Raw genomic sequence first — 25,352 nt, forward strand, 5'->3', positions numbered from 1 at the left:
ATAGTGTTTTTTGTGTTCTTACCCTTGGGTTTTTTGTGTGGCTTTTGTTTGTGTTTGTTGGTGGGTGAAACCTTTTCATCGTCGCATTTACTAATATCGATTATGTCGGCGATATCAGAGAGATTTTCATCGCTTACAACCCGTATCAAGGAATAGGGCTCTTTGCCCTCTTCCTCGATTGTTTGTATCTGGAAATATTCCAGATCCTCTTCCTCTGGTCCCTGTTTCTTGAAGGTACGCGTCTTCGTCGTCTTCTTCTTTGGCTTCTTATTGCTGTCCAGCTCCTCGGTGAATGTTGTCTCCTCCGGCAACTCTTCAATCGGTATGGGGGCGAAATCATCAGCAGGCACAACCTCCACTTGCACTGTTGTCAGGGGTTCCTTGTCGTCTTCGACGACTGTCTGAACCGTTGTCACTTCGTCGAGTTTATCGTCGAGGTTCTTTTTGAAAGCCCTGGACTTGACTGTCTTCTTCTTTTTGGTACCATCTGGAGAAGTGTATTCCAGCTCTGCCACTTGCTCCGGCAGCTCCAAGGACTTATTGTCTTCCGGTTTCGATTCGGTTAGAGGCTGTTCTGTCACTGATATCGAATAGATGGGCTCTGCATCATCTTGTTCAATGATATCAATTTGAGTAACCTCTTCCATCTTGTCACTCGTCGGCTTTTTAATCACACGTTTCTTTGTTTTCACAATCTTTGGCGCACCTTCTTCGTCTACTGTTTCCGACTCCAGGACCTCATCGGGTAGTACCACTACCTCAGAGATCTTTTCCTCTGGCAGTTCAGGGAAGGGCAATTCAAAGTTCTCTACTGTCACCTTTGTCTTTGGCTCCTTTTCGTATTCCTCGACAGTTTGAATCTTAGTTACCTCCATGTTGGAGCCCTTGATCTTTTTGATAATTCGTGTCTTGACAACAGTCTTTGTGGGAGTACCATCTTCCTTCTCTGAAAGAATAACAGACTTTCTCTCAGGCAACTCGACCACAGTCTCCTCATCTTCAGGCTTTTGCACAATAACTCTCTTCTTAAGCTTCACTTTGCCACCAAATGGAGTCTTCAGATCAGTTTCTTCCACCGTGACTGTTGTCTCTGGCTTCTTGTTATCCTCTTCGACGGTTTCGATCTTGGTGACCTCTTGCTTATCACCCTTGACCTTCTTAATTACGCGAGTGCGTATCTTCTTCGTCTTCGGTTTGCCGTCTTCAGAGAAAGATTCCACCACGCGAACCTCTTCTGGAAGCTCTTCCACCTCATCGGGTTTCTCCTCTTCGTAAGGAACCTCCTCGACGGTGACGGTAGTCTCCGAAGGCTTGTCATCCTCCTCGACGGTTTCGATCTTGGTGACTTCTTGCTTGTCTCCCTTGACCTTCTTGATAACGCGAGTGCGGATCTTCTTCTTCTTGGGCTTGCCGTCTTCGGAAATGGTTTCCACCACACGAACCTCCTCTGGAAGCTCCTGGATCTCCTCGGGTTTCTCTTCTTCGTAAGGGACCTCTTCGACGGTGACGGTAGTCTCCGAAGGCTTGTCATCCTCCTCGACGGTTTCGATCTTGGTGACTTCTTGCTTGTCTCCCTTGACCTTCTTGATAACGCGAGTGCGGATCTTCTTCTTCTTGGGCTTGCCGTCTTCGGAAATGGTTTCCACCACACGAACCTCCTCTGGAAGCTCCTGGATCTCCTCGGGCTTCTCTTCTTCGTAAGGGACCTCTTCGACGGTGACGGTAGTCTCCGAAGGCTTGTCATCCTCCTCGACGGTTTCGATCTTGGTGACTTCTTGCTTGTCTCCCTTGACCTTCTTGATAACGCGAGTGCGGATCTTCTTCTTCTTGGGCTTGCCGTCTTCGGAAATGGTTTCCACCACACGAACCTCCTCTGGAAGCTCCTGGATCTCCTCGGGTTTCTCTTCTTCGTAAGGGACCTCTTCGACGGTGACGGTAGTCTCCAAAGGCTTGTCATCCTCCTCGACGGTTTCGATCTTGGTGACTTCTTGCTTGTCTCCCTTGACCTTCTTGATAACGCGAGTGCGGATCTTCTTCTTCTTGGGCTTGCCGTCTTCGGAAATGGTTTCCACCACACGAACCTCCTCTGGAAGCTCCTGGATCTCCTCGGGCTTCTCTTCTTCGTAAGGGACCTCTTCGACGGTGACGGTAGTCTCCGAAGGCTTGTCATCCTCCTCGACGGTTTCGATCTTGGTGACTTCTTGCTTGTCTCCCTTGACCTTCTTGATAACGCGAGTGCGGATCTTCTTCTTCTTGGGCTTGCCGTCTTCGGAAATGGTTTCCACCACACGAACCTCCTCTGGAAGCTCCTGGATCTCCTCGGGTTTCTCTTCTTCGTAGGGGACCTCTTCGACGGTGACTGTAGTCTCCGAAGGCTTGTCATCCTCCTCGACGGTTTCGATCTTGGTGACTTCTTGCTTGTCTCCCTTGACCTTCTTGATAACGCGAGTGCGGATCTTCTTCTTCTTGGGCTTGCCGTCTTCGGAAATGGTTTCCACCACACGAACCTCCTCTGGAAGCTCCTGGATCTCCTCGGGCTTCTCTTCTTCGTAAGGGACCTCTTCGACGGTGACGGTAGTCTCCGAAGGCTTGTCATCCTCCTCGACGGTTTCGATCTTGGTGACTTCTTGCTTGTCTCCCTTGACCTTCTTGATAACGCGAGTGCGGATCTTCTTCTTCTTGGGCTTGCCGTCTTCGGAAATGGTTTCCACCACACGAACCTCCTCTGGAAGCTCCTGGATCTCCTCGGGTTTCTCTTCTTCGTAAGCGACCTCTTCAACGGTGACAGTAGTCTCACAAGGCTTGTCATCCTCCTCGACGGTTTCGATCTTGGTGACTTCTTGCTTGTCTCCCTTGACCTTCTTGATAACGCGAGTGCGGATCTTCTTCTTCTTGGGCTTGCCGTCTTCGGAAATGGTTTCCACCACACGAACCTCCTCTGGAAGCTCCTGGATCTCCTCGGGTTTCTCTTCTTCGTAGGGGACCTCTTCAACGGTGACTGTAGTCTCAGAAGGCTTGTCATCCTCCTCGACGGTTTCGATCTTGGTGACTTCTTGTTTGTCGCCCTTGACCTTCTTTATTACGCGAGTGCGGATCTTCTTCTTCTTGGGTTTGCCATCTTCAGAGATAGATTCTACAACGCGAACCTCCTCTGGAAGCTCCTGGATCTCCTCGGGCTTCTCTTCTTCGTAGGGGACCTCTTCGACGGAGACTGTGGTCTCCGAAGGCTTGTCATCCTCCTCGACGGTTTCGATCTTGGTGACTTCTTGCTTGTCTCCCTTGACCTTCTTGATAACGCGAGTGCGGATCTTCTTCTTCTTGGGCTTGCCGTCTTCGGAAATGGTTTCCACCACACGAACCTCCTCTGGAAGCTCCTGGATCTCCTCGGGTTTCTCTTCTTCGTAAGGGACCTCTTCGACGGTGACGGTAGTCTCCGAAGGCTTGTCATCCTCCTCGACGGTTTCGATCTTGGTGACTTCTTGCTTGTCTCCCTTGACCTTCTTGATAACGCGAGTGCGGATCTTCTTCTTCTTGGGCTTGCCGTCTTCGGAAATGGTTTCCACCACACGAACCTCCTCTGGAAGCTCCTGGATCTCCTCGGGCTTCTCTTCTTCGTAAGGGACCTCTTCGACGGTGACGGTAGTCTCCGAAGGCTTGTCATCCTCCTCGACGGTTTCGATCTTGGTGACTTCTTGCTTGTCTCCCTTGACCTTCTTGATAACGCGAGTGCGGATCTTCTTCTTCTTGGGCTTGCCGTCTTCGGAAATGGTTTCCACCACACGAACTTCCTCTGGAAGCTCCTGGATCTCCTCGGGCTTCTCTTCTTCGTAGGGGACCTCTTCGACGGTGACTGTAGTCTGGGGTACCTTGTCATCCTCCTCGACGGTTTCGATCTTGGTGACTTCTTGCTTGTCTCCCTTGACCTTCTTGATAACGCGAGTGCGGATCTTCTTCTTTTTGGGCTTGCCGTCTTCGGAAATGGTTTCCACCACACGAACTTCCTCTGGAAGCTCCTGGATCTCCTCGGGCTTCTCTTCTTCGTAGGGGACCTCTTCGACGGTGACTGTAGTCTCGGGTACCTTGTCATCCTCCTCGACGGTTTCGATCTTGGTGACTTCTTGCTTGTCTCCCTTGACCTTCTTGATAACGCGAGTTCGGATCTTCTTCTTCTTGGGCTTGCCATCTTCGGAAATGGTTTCCACCACACGAATCTCCTCTGGAAGCTCCTGGAACTCCTCGGGTTTCTCTTCTTCGTAGGGGACCTCTTCGACGGTGACAGTAGTCTCAGAAGGCTTGTCATCCTCCTCGACGGTTAGGATCTTGGTGACTTCTTGCTTGTCTCCCTTGACCTTCTTGATAACGCGAGTACGAATCTTCTTCTTCTTAGGCTTGCCGTCTTCGGAAACTGTTTCCACCACACGAACCTCCTCTGGAAGCTCCTGGATCTCCTCGGGCTTCTCTTCTTCGTAGGGGACCTCTTCGACGGTGACGGTAGTCTCCGAAGGCTTGTCATCCTCCTCGACGGTTTCGATCTTGGTGACTTCTTGCTTGTCTCCCTTGACCTTCTTGATAACGCGAGTGCGGATCTTCTTCTTCTTGGGCTTGCCGTCTTCGGAAATGGTTTCCACCACACGAACTTCCTCTGGAAGCTCCTGGATCTCCTCGGGCTTCTCTTCTTCGTAGGGGACCTCTTCGACGGTGACTGTAGTCTGGGGTACCTTGTCATCCTCCTCGACGGTTTCGATCTTGGTGACTTCTTGCTTGTCTCCCTTGACCTTCTTGATAACGCGAGTGCGGATCTTCTTCTTTTTGGGCTTGCCGTCTTCGGAAATGGTTTCCACCACACGAACTTCCTCTGGAAGCTCCTGGATCTCCTCGGGCTTCTCTTCTTCGTAGGGGACCTCTTCGACGGTGACTGTAGTCTCGGGTACCTTGTCATCCTCCTCGACGGTTTCGATCTTGGTGACTTCTTGCTTGTCTCCCTTGACCTTCTTGATAACGCGAGTGCGGATCTTCTTCTTCTTGGGCTTGCCGTCTTCGGAAATGGTTTCCACCACACGAACCTCCTCTGGAAGCTCCTGGATCTCCTCGGGTTTCTCTTCTTCGTAGGGGACCTCTTCGACGGTGACTGTAGTCTCCGAAGGCTTGTCATCCTCCTCGACGGTTTCGATCTTGGTGACTTCTTGCTTGTCTCCCTTGACCTTCTTGATAACGCGAGTACGAATCTTCTTCTTCTTAGGCTTGCCGTCTTCGGAAATGGTTTCCACCACACGAACCTCCTCTGGAAGCTCCTGGATCTCCTCGGGCTTCTCTTCTTCGTAGGGGACCTCTTCGACGGTAACGGTAGTCTCCGAAGGCTTGTCATCCTCCTCGACGGTTTCGATCTTGGTGACTTCTTGCTTGTCTCCCTTGACCTTCTTGATAACGCGAGTACGAATCTTCTTCTTCTTAGGCTTGCCGTCTTCGGAAACTGTTTCCACCACACGAACCTCCTCTGGAAGCTCCTGGATCTCCTCGGGCTTCTCTTCTTCGTAGGGGACCTCTTCAATGGTGACTGTTGTCTCGGGTACCTTGTCATCCTCCTCGACGGTTTCGATCTTGGTGACTTCTTGCTTGTCTCCCTTGACCTTCTTGATAACGCGAGTGCGGATCTTCTTCTTCTTGGGCTTGCCGTCTTCCGAAATGGTTTCCACCACACGAACCTCCTCTGGAAGCTCCTGGATCTCTTCGGGCTTCTCTTCTTCGTAGGGGACCTCTTCAATGGTGACTGTTGTCTCGGGTACCTTGTCATCCTCCTCGACGGTTTCGATCTTGGTGACTTCTTGCTTGTCTCCCTTGACCTTCTTGATAACGCGAGTGCGGATCTTCTTCTTCTTGGGTTTGCCATCTTCAGAGATAGATTCTACAACGCGAACCTCCTCTGGAAGCTCCTGGATCTCCTCGGGCTTCTCTTCTTCGTAGGGGACCTCTTCGACGGAGACTGTGGTCTCCGAAGGCTTGTCATCCTCCTCGACGGTTTCGATCTTGGTGACTTCTTGTTTGTCTCCCTTGACCTTCTTGATTACGCGAGTACGGATCTTCTTCTTCTTGGGTTTGCCATCTTCAGAGATAGATTCTACAACGCGAACCTCCTCTGGCAGCTCCTGGATCTCCTCGGGCTTCTCTTCTTCGTAGGGAACCTCTTCGACGGTGACTGTAGTCTCCGAAGGCTTGTCATCCTCCTCGACGGTTTCGATCTTGGTGACTTCTTGCTTGTCTCCCTTGACCTTCTTGATAACGCGAGTGCGGATCTTCTTCTTCTTGGGCTTGCCGTCTTCCGAAATGGTTTCCACCACACGAACCTCCTCTGGAAGCTCCTGGATCTCTTCGGGCTTCTCTTCTTCGTAGGGGACCTCTTCAATGGTGACTGTTGTCTCGGGTACCTTGTCATCCTCCTCGACGGTTTCGATCTTGGTGACTTCTTGCTTGTCTCCCTTGACCTTCTTGATAACGCGAGTGCGGATCTTCTTCTTCTTGGGTTTGCCATCTTCAGAGATAGATTCTACAACGCGAACCTCCTCTGGAAGCTCCTGGATCTCCTCGGGCTTCTCTTCTTCGTAGGGGACCTCTTCAACGGTGACAGTAGTCTCAGAAGGCTTGTCATCCTCCTCGACGGTTTCGATCTTGGTGACTTCTTGTTTGTCTCCCTTGACCTTCTTGATTACGCGAGTACGGATCTTCTTCTTCTTGGGTTTGCCATCTTCAGAGATAGATTCTACAACGCGAACCTCCTCTGGAAGCTCCTGGATCTCCTCGGGCTTCTCTTCTTCGTAGGGGACCTCTTCAACGGTGACAGTAGTCTCAGAAGGCTTGTCATCCTCCTCGACGGTTTCGATCTTGGTGACTTCTTGTTTGTCTCCCTTGACCTTCTTGATTACGCGAGTACGGATCTTCTTCTTCTTGGGTTTGCCATCTTCAGAGATAGATTCTACAACGCGAACCTCCTCTGGAAGCTCCTGGATCTCTTCGGGCTTCTCTTCTTCGTAGGGGACCTCTTCAATGGTGACTGTTGTCTCGGGTACCTTGTCATCCTCCTCGAAGGTTTCGATCTTGGTGACTTCTTGCTTGTCTCCCTTGACCTTCTTGATAACGCGAGTGCGGATCTTCTTCTTCTTGGGCTTGCCGTCTTCGGAAATGGTTTCCACCACACGAACCTCCTCTGGAAGCTCCTGGATGTCCTCGGGTTTCTCTTCTTCGTAGGGGACCTCTTCAACGGTGACAGTAGTCTCAGAAGGCTTGTCATCCTCCTCGACGGTTTCGATCTTGGTGACTTCCTGTTTGTCTCCCTTGACCTTCTTGATAACGCGAGTGCGGATCTTCTTCTTCTTGGGCTTGCCGTCTTCGGAAATGGTTTCCACCACACGAACCTCCTCTGGAAGCTCCTGGATCTCCTCGGGTTTCTCTTCTTCGTAGGGGACCTCTTCGACGGTGACTGTAGTCTCCGAAGGCTTGTCATCCTCCTCGACGGTTTCGATCTTGGTGACTTCTTGCTTGTCTCCCTTGACCTTCTTGATAACGCGAGTGCGGATCTTCTTCTTCTTGGGCTTGCCGTCTTCGGAAATGGTTTCCACCACACGAACCTCCTCTGGAAGCTCCTGGATCTCCTCGGGTTTCTCTTCTTCGTAGGGGACCTCTTCGACGGTGACTGTAGTCTCCGAAGGCTTGTCATCCTCCTCGACGGTTTCGATCTTGGTGACTTCTTGCTTGTCTCCTTTGACCTTCTTGATAACGCGAGTACGGATCTTCTTCTTCTTGGGTTTGCCATCTTCAGAGATAGATTCCACAACGCGAACCTCCTCTGGAAGCTCCTGGATCTCCTCGGGCTTCTCTTCTTCGTAGGGAACCTCTTCGACGGTGACTGTAGTCTCCGAAGGCTTGTCATCCTCCTCGACGGTTTCGATCTTGGTGACTTCTTGTTGGTTTCCCTTGACCTTCTTGATTACGCGAGTGCGGATCTTCTTCTTCTTGGGCTTGCCATCTTCAGAGATAGATTCCACAACGCGAACCTCCTCTGGCAGCTCCTGGATCTCCTCGGGTTTCTCTTCTTCGTAAGGAACCTCTTCAACGGTGACAGTAGTCTCAGAAGGCTTGTCATCCTCCTCAACGGTTTCGATCTTGGTAACTTCTTGCTTGTCTCCCTTGACCTTCTTGATTACGCGAGTGCGGATATTCTTCTTCTTGGGTTTGCCGTCTTCTGAAATAGTTTCGACAACGCGAACCTCCTCTGGAAGCTCCTGGATCTCCTCGGGCTTCTCTTCTTCGTAGGGAAGCTCTTCGACGGTGACTGTAGTCTCCGACGGCTTGTCATCCTCCTCGACGGTTTCGATCTTAGTGACTTCTTGTTTGTCGCCCTTGACCTTCTTGATTACGCGAGTACGGATCTTCTTCTTCTTGGGTTTGCCATCTTCAGAGATAGATTCTACAACGCGAACCTCCTCTGGCAGCTCCTGGATCTCCTCGGGCTTCTCTTCTTCGTAGGGAACCTCTTCGACGGTGACTGTAGTCTCCGACGGCTTGTCATCCTCCTCGACGGTTTCGATCTTAGTGACTTCTTGTTTGTCGCCCTTGACCTTCTTGATTACGCGAGTACGGATCTTCTTCTTCTTGGGTTTGCCATCTTCAGAGATAGATTCTACAACGCGAACCTCCTCTGGCAGCTCCTGGATCTCCTCGGGCTTCTCTTCTTCGTAGGGAACCTCTTCGACGGTGACTGTAGTCTCCGACGGCTTGTCATCCTCCTCGACGGTTTCGATCTTAGTGACTTCTTGTTTGTCGCCCTTGACCTTCTTGATTACGCGAGTACGGATCTTCTTCTTCTTGGGTTTGCCATCTTCAGAGATAGATTCTACAACGCGAACCTCCTCTGGCAGCTCCTGGATCTCCTCGGGCTTCTCTTCTTCGTAGGGAACCTCTTCGACGGTGACTGTAGTCTCCGACGGCTTGTCATCCTCCTCGACGGTTTCGATCTTAGTGACTTCTTGTTTGTCGCCCTTGACCTTCTTGATTACGCGAGTACGGATCTTCTTCTTCTTGGGTTTGCCATCTTCAGAGATAGATTCCACAACGCGAACCTCCTCTGGAAGCTCTTGGATCTCCTCGGGCTTCTCTTCTTCGTAAGGAACCTCTTCAACGGTGACAGTAGTCTCAGAGGGCTTGTCATCCTCCTCGACGGTTTCGATCTTGGTGACTTCGTGCTTGTCGCCCTTGACCTTCTTGATTACGCGAGTGCGGATCTTCTTCTTCTTGGGTTTGCCATCTTCAGAGATAGATTCCACAACGCAAACCTCCTCTGGAAGCTCTTGGATCTCCTCGGGCTTCTCTTCTTCGTAAGGAACCTCTTCAACGGTGACAGTAGTCTCAGAAGGCTTGTCATCCTCCTCGACGGTTTCGATCTTAGTGACTTCGTGCTTGTCGCCCTTGACCTTCTTGATTACGCGAGTGCGGATCTTCTTCTTCTTGGGTTTGCCATCTTCAGAGATAGATTCTACAACGCGAACCTCCTCTGGAAGCTCCTGGATCTCCTCGGGCTTCTCTTCTTCGTAGGGGACCTCTTCGACGGTGACTGTAGTCTCGGGTACCTTGTCATCCTCCTCGACGGTTTCGATCTTGGTGACTTCTTGCTTGTCGCCCTTGACCTTCTTGATTACCCGAGTGCGGATCTTCTTCTTCTTGGGCTTGCCGTCTTCGGAAATGGTTTCCACCACACGAACCTCCTCTGGAAGCTCCTGGATCTCCTCGGGCTTCTCTTCTTCGTAGGGGACCTCTTCGACGGTGACAGTAGTCTCCGAAGGCTTGTCATCCTCCTCGACGGTTTCGATCTTGGTGACTTCTTGCTTGTCGCCCTTGACCTTCTTGATTACCCGAGTGCGGATCTTCTTCTTCTTGGGCTTGCCATCTTCAGAAATAGATTCCACAACGCGAACCTCCTCTGGAAGCTCTTGGATCTCCTCGGGCTTCTCTTCTTCGTAAGGAACCTCTTCAACGGTGACAGTAGTCTCAGAAGGCTTGTCATCCTCCTCGACGGTTTCGATCTTAGTGACTTCTTGCTTGTCGCCCTTGACCTTCTTGATAACGCGAGTACGGATCTTCTTCTTCTTGGGTTTGCCATCTTCACAAATAGATTCTACAACGCGAACCTCCTCTGGAAGCTCCTGGATCTCCTCGGGCTTCTCTTCTTCGTAGGGAACCTCTTCGACGGTGACTGTAGTCTCCGAAGGCTTGTCATCCTCCTCGACGGTTTCGATCTTGGTGACTTCGTGCTTGTCGCCCTTGACCTTCTTGATTACGCGAGTGCGGATCTTCTTCTTCTTGGGTTTGCCATCTTCAGAGATAGATTCTACAACGCGAACCTCCTCTGGAAGCTCCTGGATCTCCTCGGGCTTCTCTTCTTCGTAGGGGACCTCTTCGACGGTGACTGTAGTCTCGGGTACCTTGTCATCCTCCTCGACGGTTTCGATCTTGGTGACTTCTTGCTTGTCGCCCTTGACCTTCTTGATTACCCGAGTGCGGATCTTCTTCTTCTTGGGATTGCCATCTTCAGAAATAGATTCCACAACGCGAACCTCCTCTGGAAGCTCTTGGATCTCCTCGGGCTTCTCTTCTTCGTAGGGGACCTCTTCGACGGTGACAGTAGTCTCCGAAGGCTTGTCATCCTCCTCGACGGTTTCGATCTTGGTGACTTCTTGCTTGTCGCCCTTGACCTTCTTGATTACCCGAGTGCGGATCTTCTTCTTCTTGGGCTTGCCGTCTTCGGAAATGGTTTCCACCACACGAACCTCCTCTGGAAGCTCCTGGATCTCCTCGGGCTTCTCTTCTTCGTAGGGGACCTCTTCGACGGTGACGGTAGTCTCCGAAGGCTTGTCATCCTCCTCGACGGTTTCGATCTTGGTGACTTCGTGCTTGTCGCCCTTGACCTTCTTGATTACGCGAGTGCGGATCTTCTTCTTCTTGGGTTTGCCATCTTCAGAGATAGATTCTACAACGCGAACCTCCTCTGGAAGCTCCTGAATCTCCTCGGGCTTCTCTTTTTCGTAGGGGACCTCTTCAACGGTGACTGTAGTCTCAGAAGGCTTGTCATCCTCCTCGACGGTTTCGATCTTGGTGACTTCTTGCTTGTCGCCCTTGACCTTCTTGATTACCCGAGTGCGGATCTTCTTCTTCTTGGGCTTGCCGTCTTCGGAAATGGTTTCCACCACACGAACCTCCTCTGGAAGCTCCTGGATCTCCTCGGGCTTCTCTTCTTCGTAGGGGACCTCTTCGACGGAGACTGTAGTCTCCGCAGGCTTGTTATCCTCCTCGACGGTTTCGATCTTGGTGACTTCTTGCTTGTCGCCCTTGACCTTCTTGATTACGCGAGTACGGATCTTCTTCTTCTTGGGCTTGCCATCTTCAGAGAAAGATTCTACAACGCGAACCTCCTCTGGAAGCTCCTGAATCTCCTCGGGCTTCTCTTCTTCGTAGGGGACCTCTTCAACGGTGACTGTAGTCTCAGAAGGCTTGTCGTCCTCCTCGACGGTTTCGATCTTGGTGACTTCTTGTTTGTCGCCCTTGACCTTCTTGATTACCCGAGTGCGGATCTTCTTCTTCTTGGGCTTGCCATCTTCAGAAATAGACTCCACAACGCGAACCTCCTCTGGAAGCTCCTGAATCTCCTCGGGCTTCTCTTCTTCGTAAGGAGCCTCTTCGACGGTGACTGTAGTCTCCGAAGGCTTGTCATCCTCCTCGACGGTTTCGATCTTGGTGACTTCTTGTTTGTCGCCCTTGACCTTCTTGATTACCCTAGTGCGGATCTTCTTCTTCTTGGGCTTGCCATCTTCAGAGAAAGATTCTACAACGCGAACCTCCTCTGGAAGCTCCTGGATCTCCTCGGGCTTCTCTTCTTCGTAGGGGACCTCTTCGACGGTGACTGTAGTCTCGGGTACCTTGTCATCCTCCTCGACGGTTTCGATCTTGGTGACTTCTTGCTTGTCGCCCTTGACCTTCTTGATTACCCGAGTGCGGATCTTCTTCTTCTTGGGCTTGCCGTCTTCGGAAATGGTTTCCACCACACGAACCTCCTCTGGAAGCTCCTGGATCTCCTCGGGCTTCTCTTCTTCGTAGGGGACCTCTTCGACGGTGACGGTAGTCTCCGAAGGCTTGTCATCCTCCTCGACGGTTTCGATCTTGGTGACTTCGTGCTTGTCGCCCTTGACCTTCTTGATTACGCGAGTACGGATCTTCTTCTTCTTGGGCTTGCCATCTTCAGAGATAGATTCTACAACGCGAACCTCCTCTGGAAGCTCCTGAATCTCCTCGGGCTTCTCTTCTTTGTAGGGGACTTCTTCAACGGTGACTGTAGTCTCGGGTACCTTGTCATCCTCTTCGACGGTTTCGATCTTGGTGACTTCTTGTTTGTCTCCCTTGACCTTTTTGATAACGCGAGTGCGGATCTTCTTCTTCTTGGGCTTGCCATCTTCAGAGATAGATTCTACAACGCGAACCTCCTCTGGAAGCTCCTGAATCTCCTCGGGCTTCTCTTTTTCGTAGGGGACCTCTTCAACGGTGACTGTAGTCTCAGAAGGCTTGTCATCCTCCTCGACGGTTTCGATCTTGGTGACTTCTTGTTTGTCTCCCTTGACCTTCTTGATTACCCGAGTGCGGATCTTCTTCTTCTTGGGCTTGCCATCTTCAGAGAAAGATTCTACAATGCGAACCTCCTCTGGAAGCTCCTGGATCTCCTCGGGTTTCTCTTCTTCGTAGGGGACCTGTTCGACGGTGACTGTAGTCTCAGAAGGCTTGTCATCCTCCTCGACGGTTTCGATCTTGGTGACTTCTTGTTTGTCGCCCTTGACCTTCTTGATTACGCGAGTACGGATCTTCTTCTTCTTGGGTTTGCCATCTTCAGAAATAGATTCCACAACGCGAACCTCCTCTGGAAGCTCCTGAATCTCCTCGGGCTTCTCTTCTTCGTAAGCAGCCTCTTCGACGGTGACTGTTGTCTCCGAAGGCTTGTCATCCTCCTCGACGGTTTCGATCTTGGTGACTTCTTGTGTGTCGCCCTTGACCTTCTTGATTACCCGAGTGCGGATCTTCTTCTTCTTGGGCTTGCCATCTTCAGAAATAGATTCCACAACGCGAACCTCCTCTGGAAGCTCCTGAATCTCCTCGGGCTTCTCTCCTTCGTAGGGGACCTCTTCAACGGTGACTGTAGTCTCGGGTACCTTGTCATCCTCCTCGACGGTTTCGATCTTGGTGACTTCTTGCTTGTCGCCCTTGACCTTCTTGATTACCCGAGTGCGGATCTTCTTCTTCTTGGGCTTGCCGTCTTCAGAGATAGATTCCACAACGCGAACCTCCTCTGGAAGCTCCTGAATCTCCTCGGGTTTCTCTTCTTCGTAGGGGACCTCTTCGACGGTGACTGTAGTCTCAGAAGGCTTGTCATCCTCCTCGACGGTTTCGATCTTGGTGACTTCTTGCTTGTCGCCCTTGACCTTCTTGATTACCCGAGTGCGGATCTTCTTCTTCTTGGGCTTGCCATCTTCAGAGAAAGATTCTACAACGCGAACCTCCTCTGGAAGCTCCTGGATCTCCTCGGGTTTCTCTTCTTCGTAGGGGACCTCTTCGACGGTGACTGTAGTCTCAGAAGGCTTGTCATCCTCCTCGACGGTTTCGATCTTGGTGACTTCTTGTTTGTCGCCCTTGACCTTCTTGATTACCCGAGTGCGGATCTTCTTCTTCTTGGGCTTGCCATCTTCAGAAATAGATTCCACAACGCGAACCTCCTCTGGAAGCTCCTGGATCTCCTCGGGTTTCTGTTCTTCGTAGGGGACCTCTTCGACGGTGACTGTAGTCTCAGAAGGCTTGTCATCCTCCTCGACGGTTTCGATCTTGGTGACTTCTTGTTTGTCGCCCTTGACCTTCTTGATTACCCGAGTGCGGATCTTCTTCTTCTTGGGCTTGCCATCTTCAGAAATAGATTCCACAACGCGAACATCCTCTGGAAGCTCCTGGATCTCCTCGGGTTTCTCTTCTTCGTAGGGGACCTCTTCGACGGTGACTGTAGTCTCAGAGGGCTTGTCATCCTCCTCGACGGTTTCGATCTTGGTGACTTCTTGTTTGTCGCCCTTGACCTTCTTGATTACCCGAGTGCGGATCTTCTTCTTCTTGGGCTTGCCATCTTCAGAAATAGAGTCCACAACGCGAACCTCCTCTGGAAGCTCCTGAATCTCCTCGGGCTTCTCTTCTTCGTAAGGAACCTCTTCAACGGTGACCGTAGTCTCCGAAGGCTTGTCATCCTCCTCGACGGTTTCGATCTTGGTGACTTCTTGCTTGTCGCCCTTGACCTTCTTGATTACCCGAGTGCGGATCTTCTTCTTCTTGGGCTTGCCGTATTCAGAGATAGATTCCACAACGCGAACCTCCTCTGGAAGCTCCTGAATATCCTCGGGCTTCTCTTCTTCGTAGGGGACCTCTTCGACGGTGACTGTAGTCTCGGGTACCTTGTCATCCTCCTCGACGGTTTCGATCTTGGTGACTTCGTGCTTGTCTCCCTTGACCTTCTTGATAACGCGAGTACGGATCTTCTTCTTCTTGGGCTTGCCGTCTTCTGAAATAGTTTCGACAACGCGAACCTCCTCTGGAAGCTCCTGAATCTCCTCGGGCTTCTCTTCTTCGTAAGGAACCTCTTCGACGGAGACTGTAGTCTCCGCAGGCTTGTCATCCTCCTCGACGGTTTCGATCTTGGTGACTTCTTGTTTGTCGCCCTTGACCTTCTTGATTACCCGAGTGCGGATCTTCTTCTTCTTGGGCTTGCCATCTTCAGAGATAGATTCCACAACGCGAACCTCCTCTGGAAGCTCCTGAATCTCCTCGGGCTTCTCTTCTTCGTAGGGGACTTCTTCGACGGTGACAGTAGTCTCGGGTACCTTGTCATCCTCCTCGACGGTTTCGATCTTGGTGACTTCGTGCTTGTCTCCCTTGACCTTCTTGATAACGCGAGTACGGATCTTTTTCTTCTTGGGCTTGCCGTCTTCTGAAATAGTTTCGACAACGCGAACCTCCTCTGGAAGCTCCTGAATCTCCTCGGGCTTCTCTTCTTCGTAAGGAACCTCTTCAACGGTGACTGTAGTCTCGGGTACCTTGTCATCCTCCTCGACGGTTTCGATTTTGGTGACTTCTTGTTTGTCGCCCTTGACCTTCTTGATTACCCGAGTGCGGATCTTCTTCTTCTTGGGCTTGCCGTCTTCTGAAATAGTTTCGACAACGCGAACCTCCTCTGGAAGCTCCTGGATCTGCTCGGGTTTTTCTTCTTCGTAAGGAACCTCTTCAACGGTGACTGTAGTCTCGGGTACCTTGTCATCCTCCTCGACGGTTTCGATTTTGGTGACTTCTTGTTTGTCGCCCTTGACCTTCTTGATTACCCGAGTGCGGATCTTCTTCTTCTTGGGCTTGCCGTCTTCTGAAATAGTTTCGACAACGCGAACCTCCTCTGGAAGCTCCTGAATCTCCTCGGGCTTCTCTTCTTCGTAAGGAACCTCTTCAACGGTGACTGTAGTCTCGGGTACCTTGTCATCCTCCTCGACGGTTTCGATCTTGGTGACTTCTTGCTTGTCGCCCTTGACCTTCTTGATTACCCGAGTACGGATCTTCTTCTTCTTGGGCTTGCCGTCTTCGGATATGGTTTCCACCACACTAACCTCCTCTGGAAGCTCCTGGATCTCCTCGGGTTTCTGTTCTTCGTAGGGGACCTCTTCGACGGTGACTGTAGTCTCGGGTACCTTGTCATCCTCTTCGACGGTTTCGATCTTGGTGACTTCTTGCTTGTCGCCCTTGACCTTCTTGATTACGCGAGTGCGGATCTTCTTCTTCTTGGGCTTGCCATCTTCACAAATAGATTCTACAACGCGAACCTCCTCTGGAAGCTCCTGGATCTCCTCGGGCTTCTCTTCTTCGTAGGGAACCTCTTCGACGGTGACTGTAGTCTCCGAAGGCTTGTCATCCTCCTCGACGGTTTCGATCTTGGTGACTTCGTGCTTGTCGCCCTTGACCTTCTTGATTACGCGAGTGCGGATCTTCTTCTTCTTGGGTTTGCCATCTTCAGAGATAGATTCTACAACGCGAACCTCCTCTGGAAGCTCCTGGATCTCCTCGGGCTTCTCTTCTTCGTAGGGGACCTCTTCGACTGTGACTGTAGTCTCGGGTACCTTGTCATCCTCCTCGACGGTTTCGATCTTGGTGACTTCCTGTTTGTCTCCCTTGACCTTCTTGATTACCCGAGTGCGGATCTTCTTCTTCTTGACTTTTCCGTCTTCCGCAATTTCCTCAATGACTTGCAGAGTTTCGGGGGTTTCCGTGATTGCGGTTTCATTAGTTTCTTGTTTGTGTTTGGGTGTTTTTTGTGGTGTGGTGTGTGGTGTGTCTGTGGTTTGTTTTGTATCTGTGTAAAAAAGTGTGCGTTTAATATAAAGTTCTGTTTGGAGAATGTGGGGTGTTTGCTTTGTTCTGTGTAATATGTGCTTGTGCTTTGGTTCTTGAGGGTCGAAGGGTGGGTGTAATGGAAGTAATACGCCTTTTTTTGCTGAACTTCTTAGACTAAACTTAGTTGGATACTTACCCACAGGTGGTGTTACCGTTTTAACTTTAAAAATCTCTTGTGTAATACTCTCCGCTAACAGTTTCTGTGTGTGGTCTTCATCTTTCGATGTGTAAATTGTGGCTTGTGACTCGTTTGTTGTGGAAAGTGCTACAGCATGTGTTACCCTTTCAGGGAGTGCAGTTTCAGGCATTGATTTCGGGAGGAGGAGGTCAGAGGTATCTTCCGACACAAATTGTGTTGTTTGTAAAGCATTCTTCAGGGTATCCTCAACCAGTGTTGGGTGTATCTTCTCCCCAGTGAGTGTGACGTTTGGACTCGTTGTGGCTGTGTTGAATATGTCTGGTTGTTCTGTTGTGGCTATGGATGTGGTGTTTTCTTTGATACGTATACTTGCGTTCTGTGGCTGTATGTGTTGTTCCTCACTATCTAACCGATTGACATTCTCTTGTGCGATTGTTAGCTCATTCAGATACGTACTCTGTGTGGTTATCGAAGGGAGCGCTTGCTTTTCATCTACTTGAGGGCTTGAGATCCTCTCGCGAATGGTTCCCTTCTCATGCAACACACTTGTCACGGCTGCCACTCTTGTATCGGCTGGTGCCAGCTTTGCCTGTTCTCTGGATGGCGTTCCTTCTTCCAGCAAAGTGCTTACCACTTCACAGGGAAGCTGTTCGCTTTGAACAATGTTTTTGTGTGGCACAGTTTCTGGTGTTGCTTTGCCCTCCAGGGGCTTCTCAGTCGGAACACGACCCAAGGATGGCATCACAGACACCTCTTCCACCACCGAAACCTTCAACTCAGAAATGACAGTGGTATCCGTTGACGGGACTGCACTAATTGGCTTGAACTCTCCATGGCCCTCGATGTTCTCGTAGACATTTACTGTTGAGCTTTCGACGGGCTTAAGGAGCGTTTCTACAGAACTAGTCTTTGTGCGGATACGGTCGCCCTGCTCTACGACCATCTCTGGCGACTGCTCGTAGGTCTGTTGCTCGGCCACACTGGCAATCTCATGTGGCGCCTGGCGAGTGAGTTGGGCGTTACGCTCGTCTGGCTTTTGCAGGTCATACGATTCCTGGATGGAGCTGATGCCCAGAACCTCTTCGGTTACCAGAGACTTCTTCAGTTCAACGTTGGACACGCGCGCGGTGTCCCCATCGCGAATGGGTTCGAGCGGGAGATTTTCTTCCTTGAGAAGTGTTGATTGTATAGTTGTCACATGGGCACGATTGATCTCGGAATCCTCTACGATCTTTAGGTATTGACCGTCTTGTTCCGATATGTCCTTGATATCTTTTGTGATCTCATACGTATTGATCTCTGATATGGTGGTATGGACATTGGTTTCATCCGATTTGACCTTTGCTTGAGCAAGGCTCTCATATTCAATGATGGCTTCACTCGTCAGTTCGAGAGGTAATTGAGTTTCCACCATGTGCGATTGAGTGATCCTCTCGCTGGACGTGGGACTCACTTGGAATGTTACAGGACCTTGTGGCGTCTCTATTTGATTCACATTTTCCATGGGAATCACTTGAGTGATGAGTGTCTCCCTTTGTGTGCCTTCAATGAAGGGCTTGCCATACGATTCTTGAATGATCACCTGCAGGGTCTCTTCCTTATCCATAATTAAGTCATCGAATCGGACCTGGACCTTCCTAGAGTCCTCTCCACTGACTAGATGCCTCTGTGCCTCTTGTGGCGCTGTGGTCTGAGTATCCAAAATACTTTCGGAGGATTCCAGAGCAAACACATCTGATGTTGTGAGGCCTTGGAGGAGATCTACCACAGGTTTTGCTGTGGCCTCTTGGGGCTTGAGAGCTTCGATTGTAGACTCCTTTTGGAAGACACCCGGTTGTGTGTCCACCGATGTTGCCTTAAACATAACATCCATGGACTCAGCAGCACTTACGGGGGCTATATCTGCAGTTATGGGTAGATTCTCCGACTTCTCGATACCCTGGACCTCGCTGACTGTTACCTCGTGCTTCCTGCCTTCATAGGTGGACTGTGCCACCCGCTCGTCTGTTGGAAGAGTGAGCAATTCGTCGACATCCTCCACAGTCTGTGTCCTTGTGGTGATCGGTAATCCAAGCAGTGAAGATATCCCATCTGCTGTGGCCACAGCATAGGTTTGTTCAGGCGTTGCAAGTATTTTCTCTGCCTCCACAGTTTGTTGCAGCTCTGTGGCATGAGTGTGTGCCAATTCGTGGGTGACTTGAGCTTGCTGCACGCTGCATTTATCAGTTGGACGATCTTCTCCCATGGATTCATAGACCGCTGTGGTGTCTACCATTTTTGCATGCAGATTGGTGTCATCCTCCGTTAGTTTTGCCTTCTGTTTGGGTGTACTTTCCTCGCCCAGCACCTTCTCCGATTCCAGAACCCTCTGATCCTCAAGGATGATGGAGTGGCTTAGATTGTCCTGAACTTTGAAGGCTGTTCGTTGATCTGTTGGCTTTTCTTCGAAAGGTTGCGTTCCATCAACGACCAGGCACTCGGTGACCATCGTATGCTTGTGTGGAACCATCGACTGTTGGGGGCTTAAGGTTTCTGGCTTTATGGAGTCCACAGATCTGGACACAGTGTCATATACGGTGGTCTCTGTAGATTTTGTTTCATTGAAAACATCCATTCTGGGTGAGGCATATTTATCCGAGACACTGAAGTCCTCTAGGTTTCCAGTGCTCTGGCTGTCCAGGACTCCCTCGGTAAGGGCTGCCGTCAGAAGGTCTGCCGACACAGGTCTTGCCTGCTCTGCCTCTGGGGCGACTACTCTCAGATCTTCCTCATGCTCAAAGGTGTTCTCCTGTCGAGCCAAGGCCAATCCAGTGGTGGAGTCCAGGGCAATCTTCACGAGCTGTTCGCTTGGCTGGGGCACGCCTTCCAGCAGCTCCTCTTTCTCCAGAACTTCTGTTTCACGCACATTTATCTCCTGGCAGCTAGTAATGACGGATTGCCCCGTGGCCGCATGTGGCAGGAGGCTGCTCAACTCCGTAACTTGATCCAAAATATCGACCTTCTCCGAGAGTGGGATTTTCTGTGAGAATTCGTTGAGTTTTGGTTGAATCTGAACCTCCAGTGGTATTTCTTTGTCCCTCAACTCCTGTGTCCTTTCACTCACTATTGCTGTGGTGGTCTTTAAAGCTGAAGTTGTTTCCATGATTTCTACATTCGTCACGGATGATTTCTGATAATCCGGAGTGGCATAGTCCTGCAGTCCTTCGAGAAGGGTGATTTGCTCCACCTTGGGCAATGTGATTTCTCCTATGTTCAAATGTGCCTGCTGTTGTGGCAGTCTCTGCTGATCTTCGATGCCTTCCAACGATTCCATATGCTGCGATCTCTCGGTATTTGCCACCTGCAGCGCCCTGGCTGCACCAACGGCTGCCGATTGGACTGGATGTGGCTCTTCTAGGGGGATTTCGGTTTCCTGCTCCAAAGTCACGCACGAACTGGTCTCCAATTGTGGCAACAAATCAAAGTGGGACTCGGTTTGCTGTTCTTGTGGCTGGACATCCTTTGGTCGCGGCTGTAGGCTTTCCAAAGACGAATTTTCCATAATATTGGTACCATATTGCTGCTGCATGCTAACATCTGCCCGGGCGGCCGTGGGTTTCCCTTCATGTGGTTGCTGCCCCGTTGACTCCATGGGCACTATCTCCATTCCCTCTGCATGCCTGAAGTCCTCTGTGGTGGGATGGGCTCTCGTTTGCTGTTCTTTTGGCAGGGTATCTGCAAGTTCGCTGCTCGTTTCGCTGATCTGTACGTTCGTTACCTCCAACGGGTGTTGGGTTTCATCCATTAGGACGGTTCCACTCTTGAGCTCTGGCTGTGGCTTCGCCTCCAGATAGCTAGTTCCTTCCATAAGATCGGGCTTAAGTGCCACTCCAATGGGCATTGTATCTAGAACTTGAATTGCCGACACGGAACGTGTTTCTGCCGGTGCGAGATCCCCAGAAGTTTGTCCCACATTAACCTCAAAGACTGTTGTTACTCTGAGATCCACAGGGATTATCTTTTCTACAGCGGACTGTTCTGTTTGGGGCGAATCCTGGGGGAATGCTTTCTCCTTCTCAGCCACCGTATCCTGCTTGATCTCGAGCGCTGTTTGCTCTACGATATTCATTGTGGCATCCAAAAACTCTGGCACTACGGAAAGGAGTTCCTCTTCGGTGTGAATCACAGTGGGAGCTGCCTGTATCTCTGCCACTAGCTCGCCATCGGAGATGTTGATCTTTCCCTGTCCCTTGGTGTGTTCAACATCTGGAACAGAGCCCAAGGTGTCGTACAGAGCCTCCTGATTGCTTTCCGCAGCGCCATATGCCTTGGTTAGCGTTTCCTTTGCGGGTTTTGTGGTCTTCACAGGGGCTTCTATCAGGTCTTGGGCCATCTCCACGAGATTTGTCTCTAGAGTTTCGCCAATTGTCAAGGCACTCGATTGTCCTAGGGTACCCTCAACGACCTTTGGGGTCTCCTGCAAGCCCAAATCACTTGCTGCCTCCTCACTTGAGACGGTTTCTTGGGTAACAACATGGCGCTGGGTTTCCAACTCCATGATGGCTCTCTTTTCATCAGTCGTGAAGTCTGGGATTTGCTCTTCCAATGGACTATGGGCATCTGCTGTGATGTTGATCAATCCTTCGGTTAATACCAAGTGTTGCAAGGCCTTTGTGTCTGCCACTCGTGGCTTGGTTTCGCTTTCTTGGACGGACTCAAAGGTTTCTGTTTCTTGAGTGACGAGGGGAACTTCTTCTGGCTTAAGACGGACATCGGCAGTACCCTTTGTGGGCTGGGCTTCCAGGGGTATGGTATCTACACTTTCTAGGACCTGCGAGGCCCTGGTACTTACGGACTTGTGCTCTAGAATACTCCTCGATGATGTCTCCTGGCGAATCTCCGATGCGGGTTTCAGTTCTCCCACAGAATCCTCTGGTTGGCATTCGCTTATGGCAAGACTTCGATTTGAAGCTAATTCTGGATAAATCTTCTCAGCTATTGGCTTTATCTGAACTACATCATTTCCCAAAGTTTCACCTATCGTTTCTTCGGTGATTAGAAGACTTTCCTGATCCAGGTAATGCGATTCTATAGTCTCCTCCTTCATGGACCTACTCTCCTTGAGCTGCTCAATGCCCTCCAGTATTTGGGGATGCTCCTCTGTGAGCTCATGGGACAACAGAATGTCGCCATGCGCCTGCTGGCCTACAGTTTTCAGTGGCTGGAGATCATCTATGGGCTCCTCTATGCTGGGCGATTCCACCAGCAAAGGACGCGATTCCTTGACCTTGCGCTGGGCCTTTACGCTCTTGGGGATCTTCGAGGGCTTCAGCTCTTTGGGCAAAGCCTCTCGTGCCTCTGTTTCGGTGACATCCACTGCGTGTTGATGCCGCACTTCGATTTGTTTTCCCAAACGAGTTTCTTGTGGCCTTTTGAAGTCCTGGGCCCCAACTTTTTCGAGTGCCACACACTCCTCACTGATGGCCAACACCTTCTGGGGCAGTATATCGTCCTGTACTTTAGCTGGTTGCGGTTTCGGTGTGGAAAGCTCTGTGGCTTCTGCACTGGCAATTGTTTCGACCGTGTCTCTGGGTAGATTTTGCATGGATAGTGTTTCGTATGGCAATGGAAGCTCTTGCACTTCCTCGAGGGTTTCCTCCTCTTCGATGGGTGTGGTTTCTTCATGTTTCTGTAACTGTATCTGCTGCTGTACCTCTTCTTGTATCTGTATCTGTTGCTGTACCTCTTCCTGTATCTGTATTTGTTCTGTATGTTTCTTGTGCTTTTTCTGCGTTTTCCTTTTCACAATTTGCTGTTGGACAACAACCTCTTCTGCTGTTGCCTCTGCCTCTGCCTCTGCTTCTGCCTGTATGTGCACTTGTTCTTGTTGTACGAGTATCTGTTGTTGTTGTTGTTGTTGTTGTTGTAGTACTTGTATCTTTTCTTGTTGCTGTATGAATTGTTTATCCACTTTTGTGGTTGCTGTTTCTGTGAATGTAATGTTTATTAAACAATGACAATGTCTCGACCTCTCTACTAGTATTTGTGTGGTTGGTTGGTTGGTTTGTTGTGTTGCAAGAACAATAAATGAGATTTCAAAATATGCAGAAAGCCAAGCAATAAGCGTTCTATTCATCGATTAGTATCTGTAGTATACGAAGTATCTTATATAGCCAGTGCCGTAAAGCCGTAAAATGAGTTGCACAGAAAACATTGAAATCATTTCTTCGGGAATCGGTAATCGGTAATCGGTAATCGGTAAACGGGAATATCTTACCTCATGTGGCAGGGGTGTGGGCATCATCTTGGGGCATTTCGTGCATTTGATTGAAGCAGATCTTCTACGTGTACTCTTGTCATCAAATGAGCATTTTGAAGAAGCAAAAGCATTATAGTGGGCATGAAAATCAATAGTTATATCGCTTATATGGTATTTATAGCTGCAGCAAGATATACATATACGATATATATAGCCTTTTTTTTTGTTTAGTGATGGTTGATTAGCTGTTAATGGGGCATACTACTGTTTTTATTTTTTTTAGACTCTTTGGAATACTCTTTAGAATATACACATGATTTTTTTGGTTTGTTTCTCTTTTTTTTTAATTGTTATATTTTTGTAAATTATTTTGTTTTTCAATGTCATAAATATTAATATTTTTGAGACTGTAGTTCATATGGTGGGATCGTGGTTGGTTGGTGGTATACATCGTTACTGGTGGTAGGATTTCGTTATATATATTTTGTGGTTTTTTTTTTTTGTTTGTTTGTTTTACAGATCATCTGTGTTTATGTTCAAACCTTCTTCAACGATTATCGTTCGTTCCTCAATAAAAGTTTCCTCTGCACGAGGGTTATTTATTGTGGGATTCATGGGAGTCATGTGGTGCACGCAAAGGTAAGTATTTTTTGTTTACAAAGCAGATTTGACATGTTAAAAAGTAAAAAAAGAAAGATAAATAAATTTACATTTTCTTATCGCGTTTTATCTACCAGAAGCTTTTGCGGCCAATACTCACCGATTTTGACATGCGTTATAGCCTCGTGACTTTCAATTATTTGCGATGTCTCTACTATTCTCTAGATTTTCGATTTCACACAACCAAAAGTATACAAAAAAAAATTGATGAAAAAAAAAAATGTGAATACGTCAATCATTTATCTGAACGAATCAGAGCTCGCAAAAAACACTCAGACACAAAAAAACCCATAACGAAAGCCTAGTACATCCGATCTTGTATCTTTAGAAAAAGCTTAGAGGGGGGGAAAAAATAGTCTCGTAAATCCGTTGGGAGAGAAAGAGGAAGACAAGAGTCTTATCGAAAAAAAAACCATAAATTATACTAGATTTAATTATAAATTAAAAATAGACTAAAAAAGGAGTATTTCTTGAGCAAAACAACATCAATTGTATCTTTGTATTAAAATAATTGAATTTTTTTTTTTTTTTTCTTTCGAAAACCCTAAAAGTGTCGAGGGTTGTGTGCAAGCTCTGCTCCTAATTAATATCTCTTCTTTAAACCCAATTCAAACACAGACATGAAATTTAAAATAGATATTTTCTTTCCAACAAAAAAAAAAAAAACGAGAAACGACAAACGATAAACAGAATTTCAAACCTCCTTTCCGCATATCTTCCAGTCCTGCGATATGAAATCCTCCCTAACAAACTTTCGTATGACAATCTCGATCGTGATCTCGTATGTCTGTATCATACGTATAAAGGCCTTGAAGCCGACGGTGGCGGCCAGTATGGTCTCATCCTCGTTGGAAGATTCACTGAGGATTTGGGTGATCAACTCCTCGTGTCCTTCGCGCTCGACCAGCTGCACTAGAGCTGCCTGAGACTCGGGTTTCTTCAGGGAAACAAAGATATTCTGCTCGTACATGTACGTGATCTCGTAGTGAGTGCAGCCGTAGCGCAGGAGGAGGCCGATGGTGGCCAGATCTCGGAGGGCTGCCTCGCCCGAGGCACCAAAGGATACGGCCTCAACGGACTCGAGCAGCCACTGGACCTCTTCGTGCTGCGATATCACATGTATATCCTCGATGCTGATGGTCTTTTGGGTGATTTTCGTACGTATCAGCTCGACGGTTTTTTTCAGTTCAATCGTTTTACTGGATGTGTATTTGATTTCTTCTGTGGCAGACTTTTCTTCTTTGATTTCTTCTTTTATTTCCTCTTTGATTTCCTCCTTGACTTCTTCCACTTCTTCGATCTCTTCTTCGATTTCTTCTTCGGACTCTTCTATGACTTGACTTCTGCGAATCTCCGCATCTGCAATCTTTCGATCTTTGACCTGCATCACCTCGGAAACCTCACTCTTCTCTACGAGTATAGAGACAGGTTGTTTCACTTTGTAGACATTCATGGTCGCTGTGGCCGCAGGAACTATGCGTATCTCGGTCTTCTGCATCGCAGAAGAAGCCCCCGTTCTCTTGACCATTGAGGAGGTCTTCTTGCCGCCAGCCTTCTTCTTGATGACCCTTTTGGTCGCAACGAGCTCTTCTTCAACGTTGGATGTGGACGATACCTCGAACTTGGCCCGCGTCATTGTCATGCCGATCTCATTGATGAGCTTGCAACTGTAGTAGCCGCAATCCTCTTGAGTGACTTTCATGATCTCTAACGTCGCCTCGTGCTCCTCCACTACCATGCGATACTTTTCGGAGGCCCTAAGCTGTACATTGTTGAAATGCCATTGAATATCTATCGAGAGAGAGTGACTGTCAGCGCCCC

At 49.4% G+C, this 25,352-nt stretch overlaps 1 protein-coding gene across 7 annotated transcripts in view; it reads right to left on the reverse strand.

The window, feature by feature from the left end:
* The window catches only part of LOC6900857 (titin-like), a 125,617-nt gene that overhangs the window by 26,173 nt on the left and 74,092 nt on the right, over positions 1–25,352 (reverse strand). For 5 of the 7 annotated variants that reach the window (XM_033385485.1, XM_033385484.1, XM_033385483.1 and 2 more), the window contains one exon: positions 23–16,453. The exons of 1 other annotated variant lie outside the window; for it this stretch is intronic. In XM_033385485.1, coding sequence (XP_033241376.1) covers positions 23–16,453 — 16,431 coding nt within the window. Of the gene's footprint in view, positions 1–22; positions 16,454–23,144; positions 23,456–23,631; positions 23,693–24,231; positions 25,323–25,352 lie in introns of those variants that run through there. One more of the 7 variants, XM_033385486.1, reaches the window with a different exon arrangement.

The sequence above is a fragment of the Drosophila pseudoobscura genome, chromosome X, assembly GCF_009870125.1.
Source record: "Drosophila pseudoobscura strain MV-25-SWS-2005 chromosome X, UCI_Dpse_MV25, whole genome shotgun sequence".
In the NCBI taxonomy this organism is placed as follows: Eukaryota; Metazoa; Arthropoda; class Insecta; order Diptera; family Drosophilidae; genus Drosophila; species Drosophila pseudoobscura.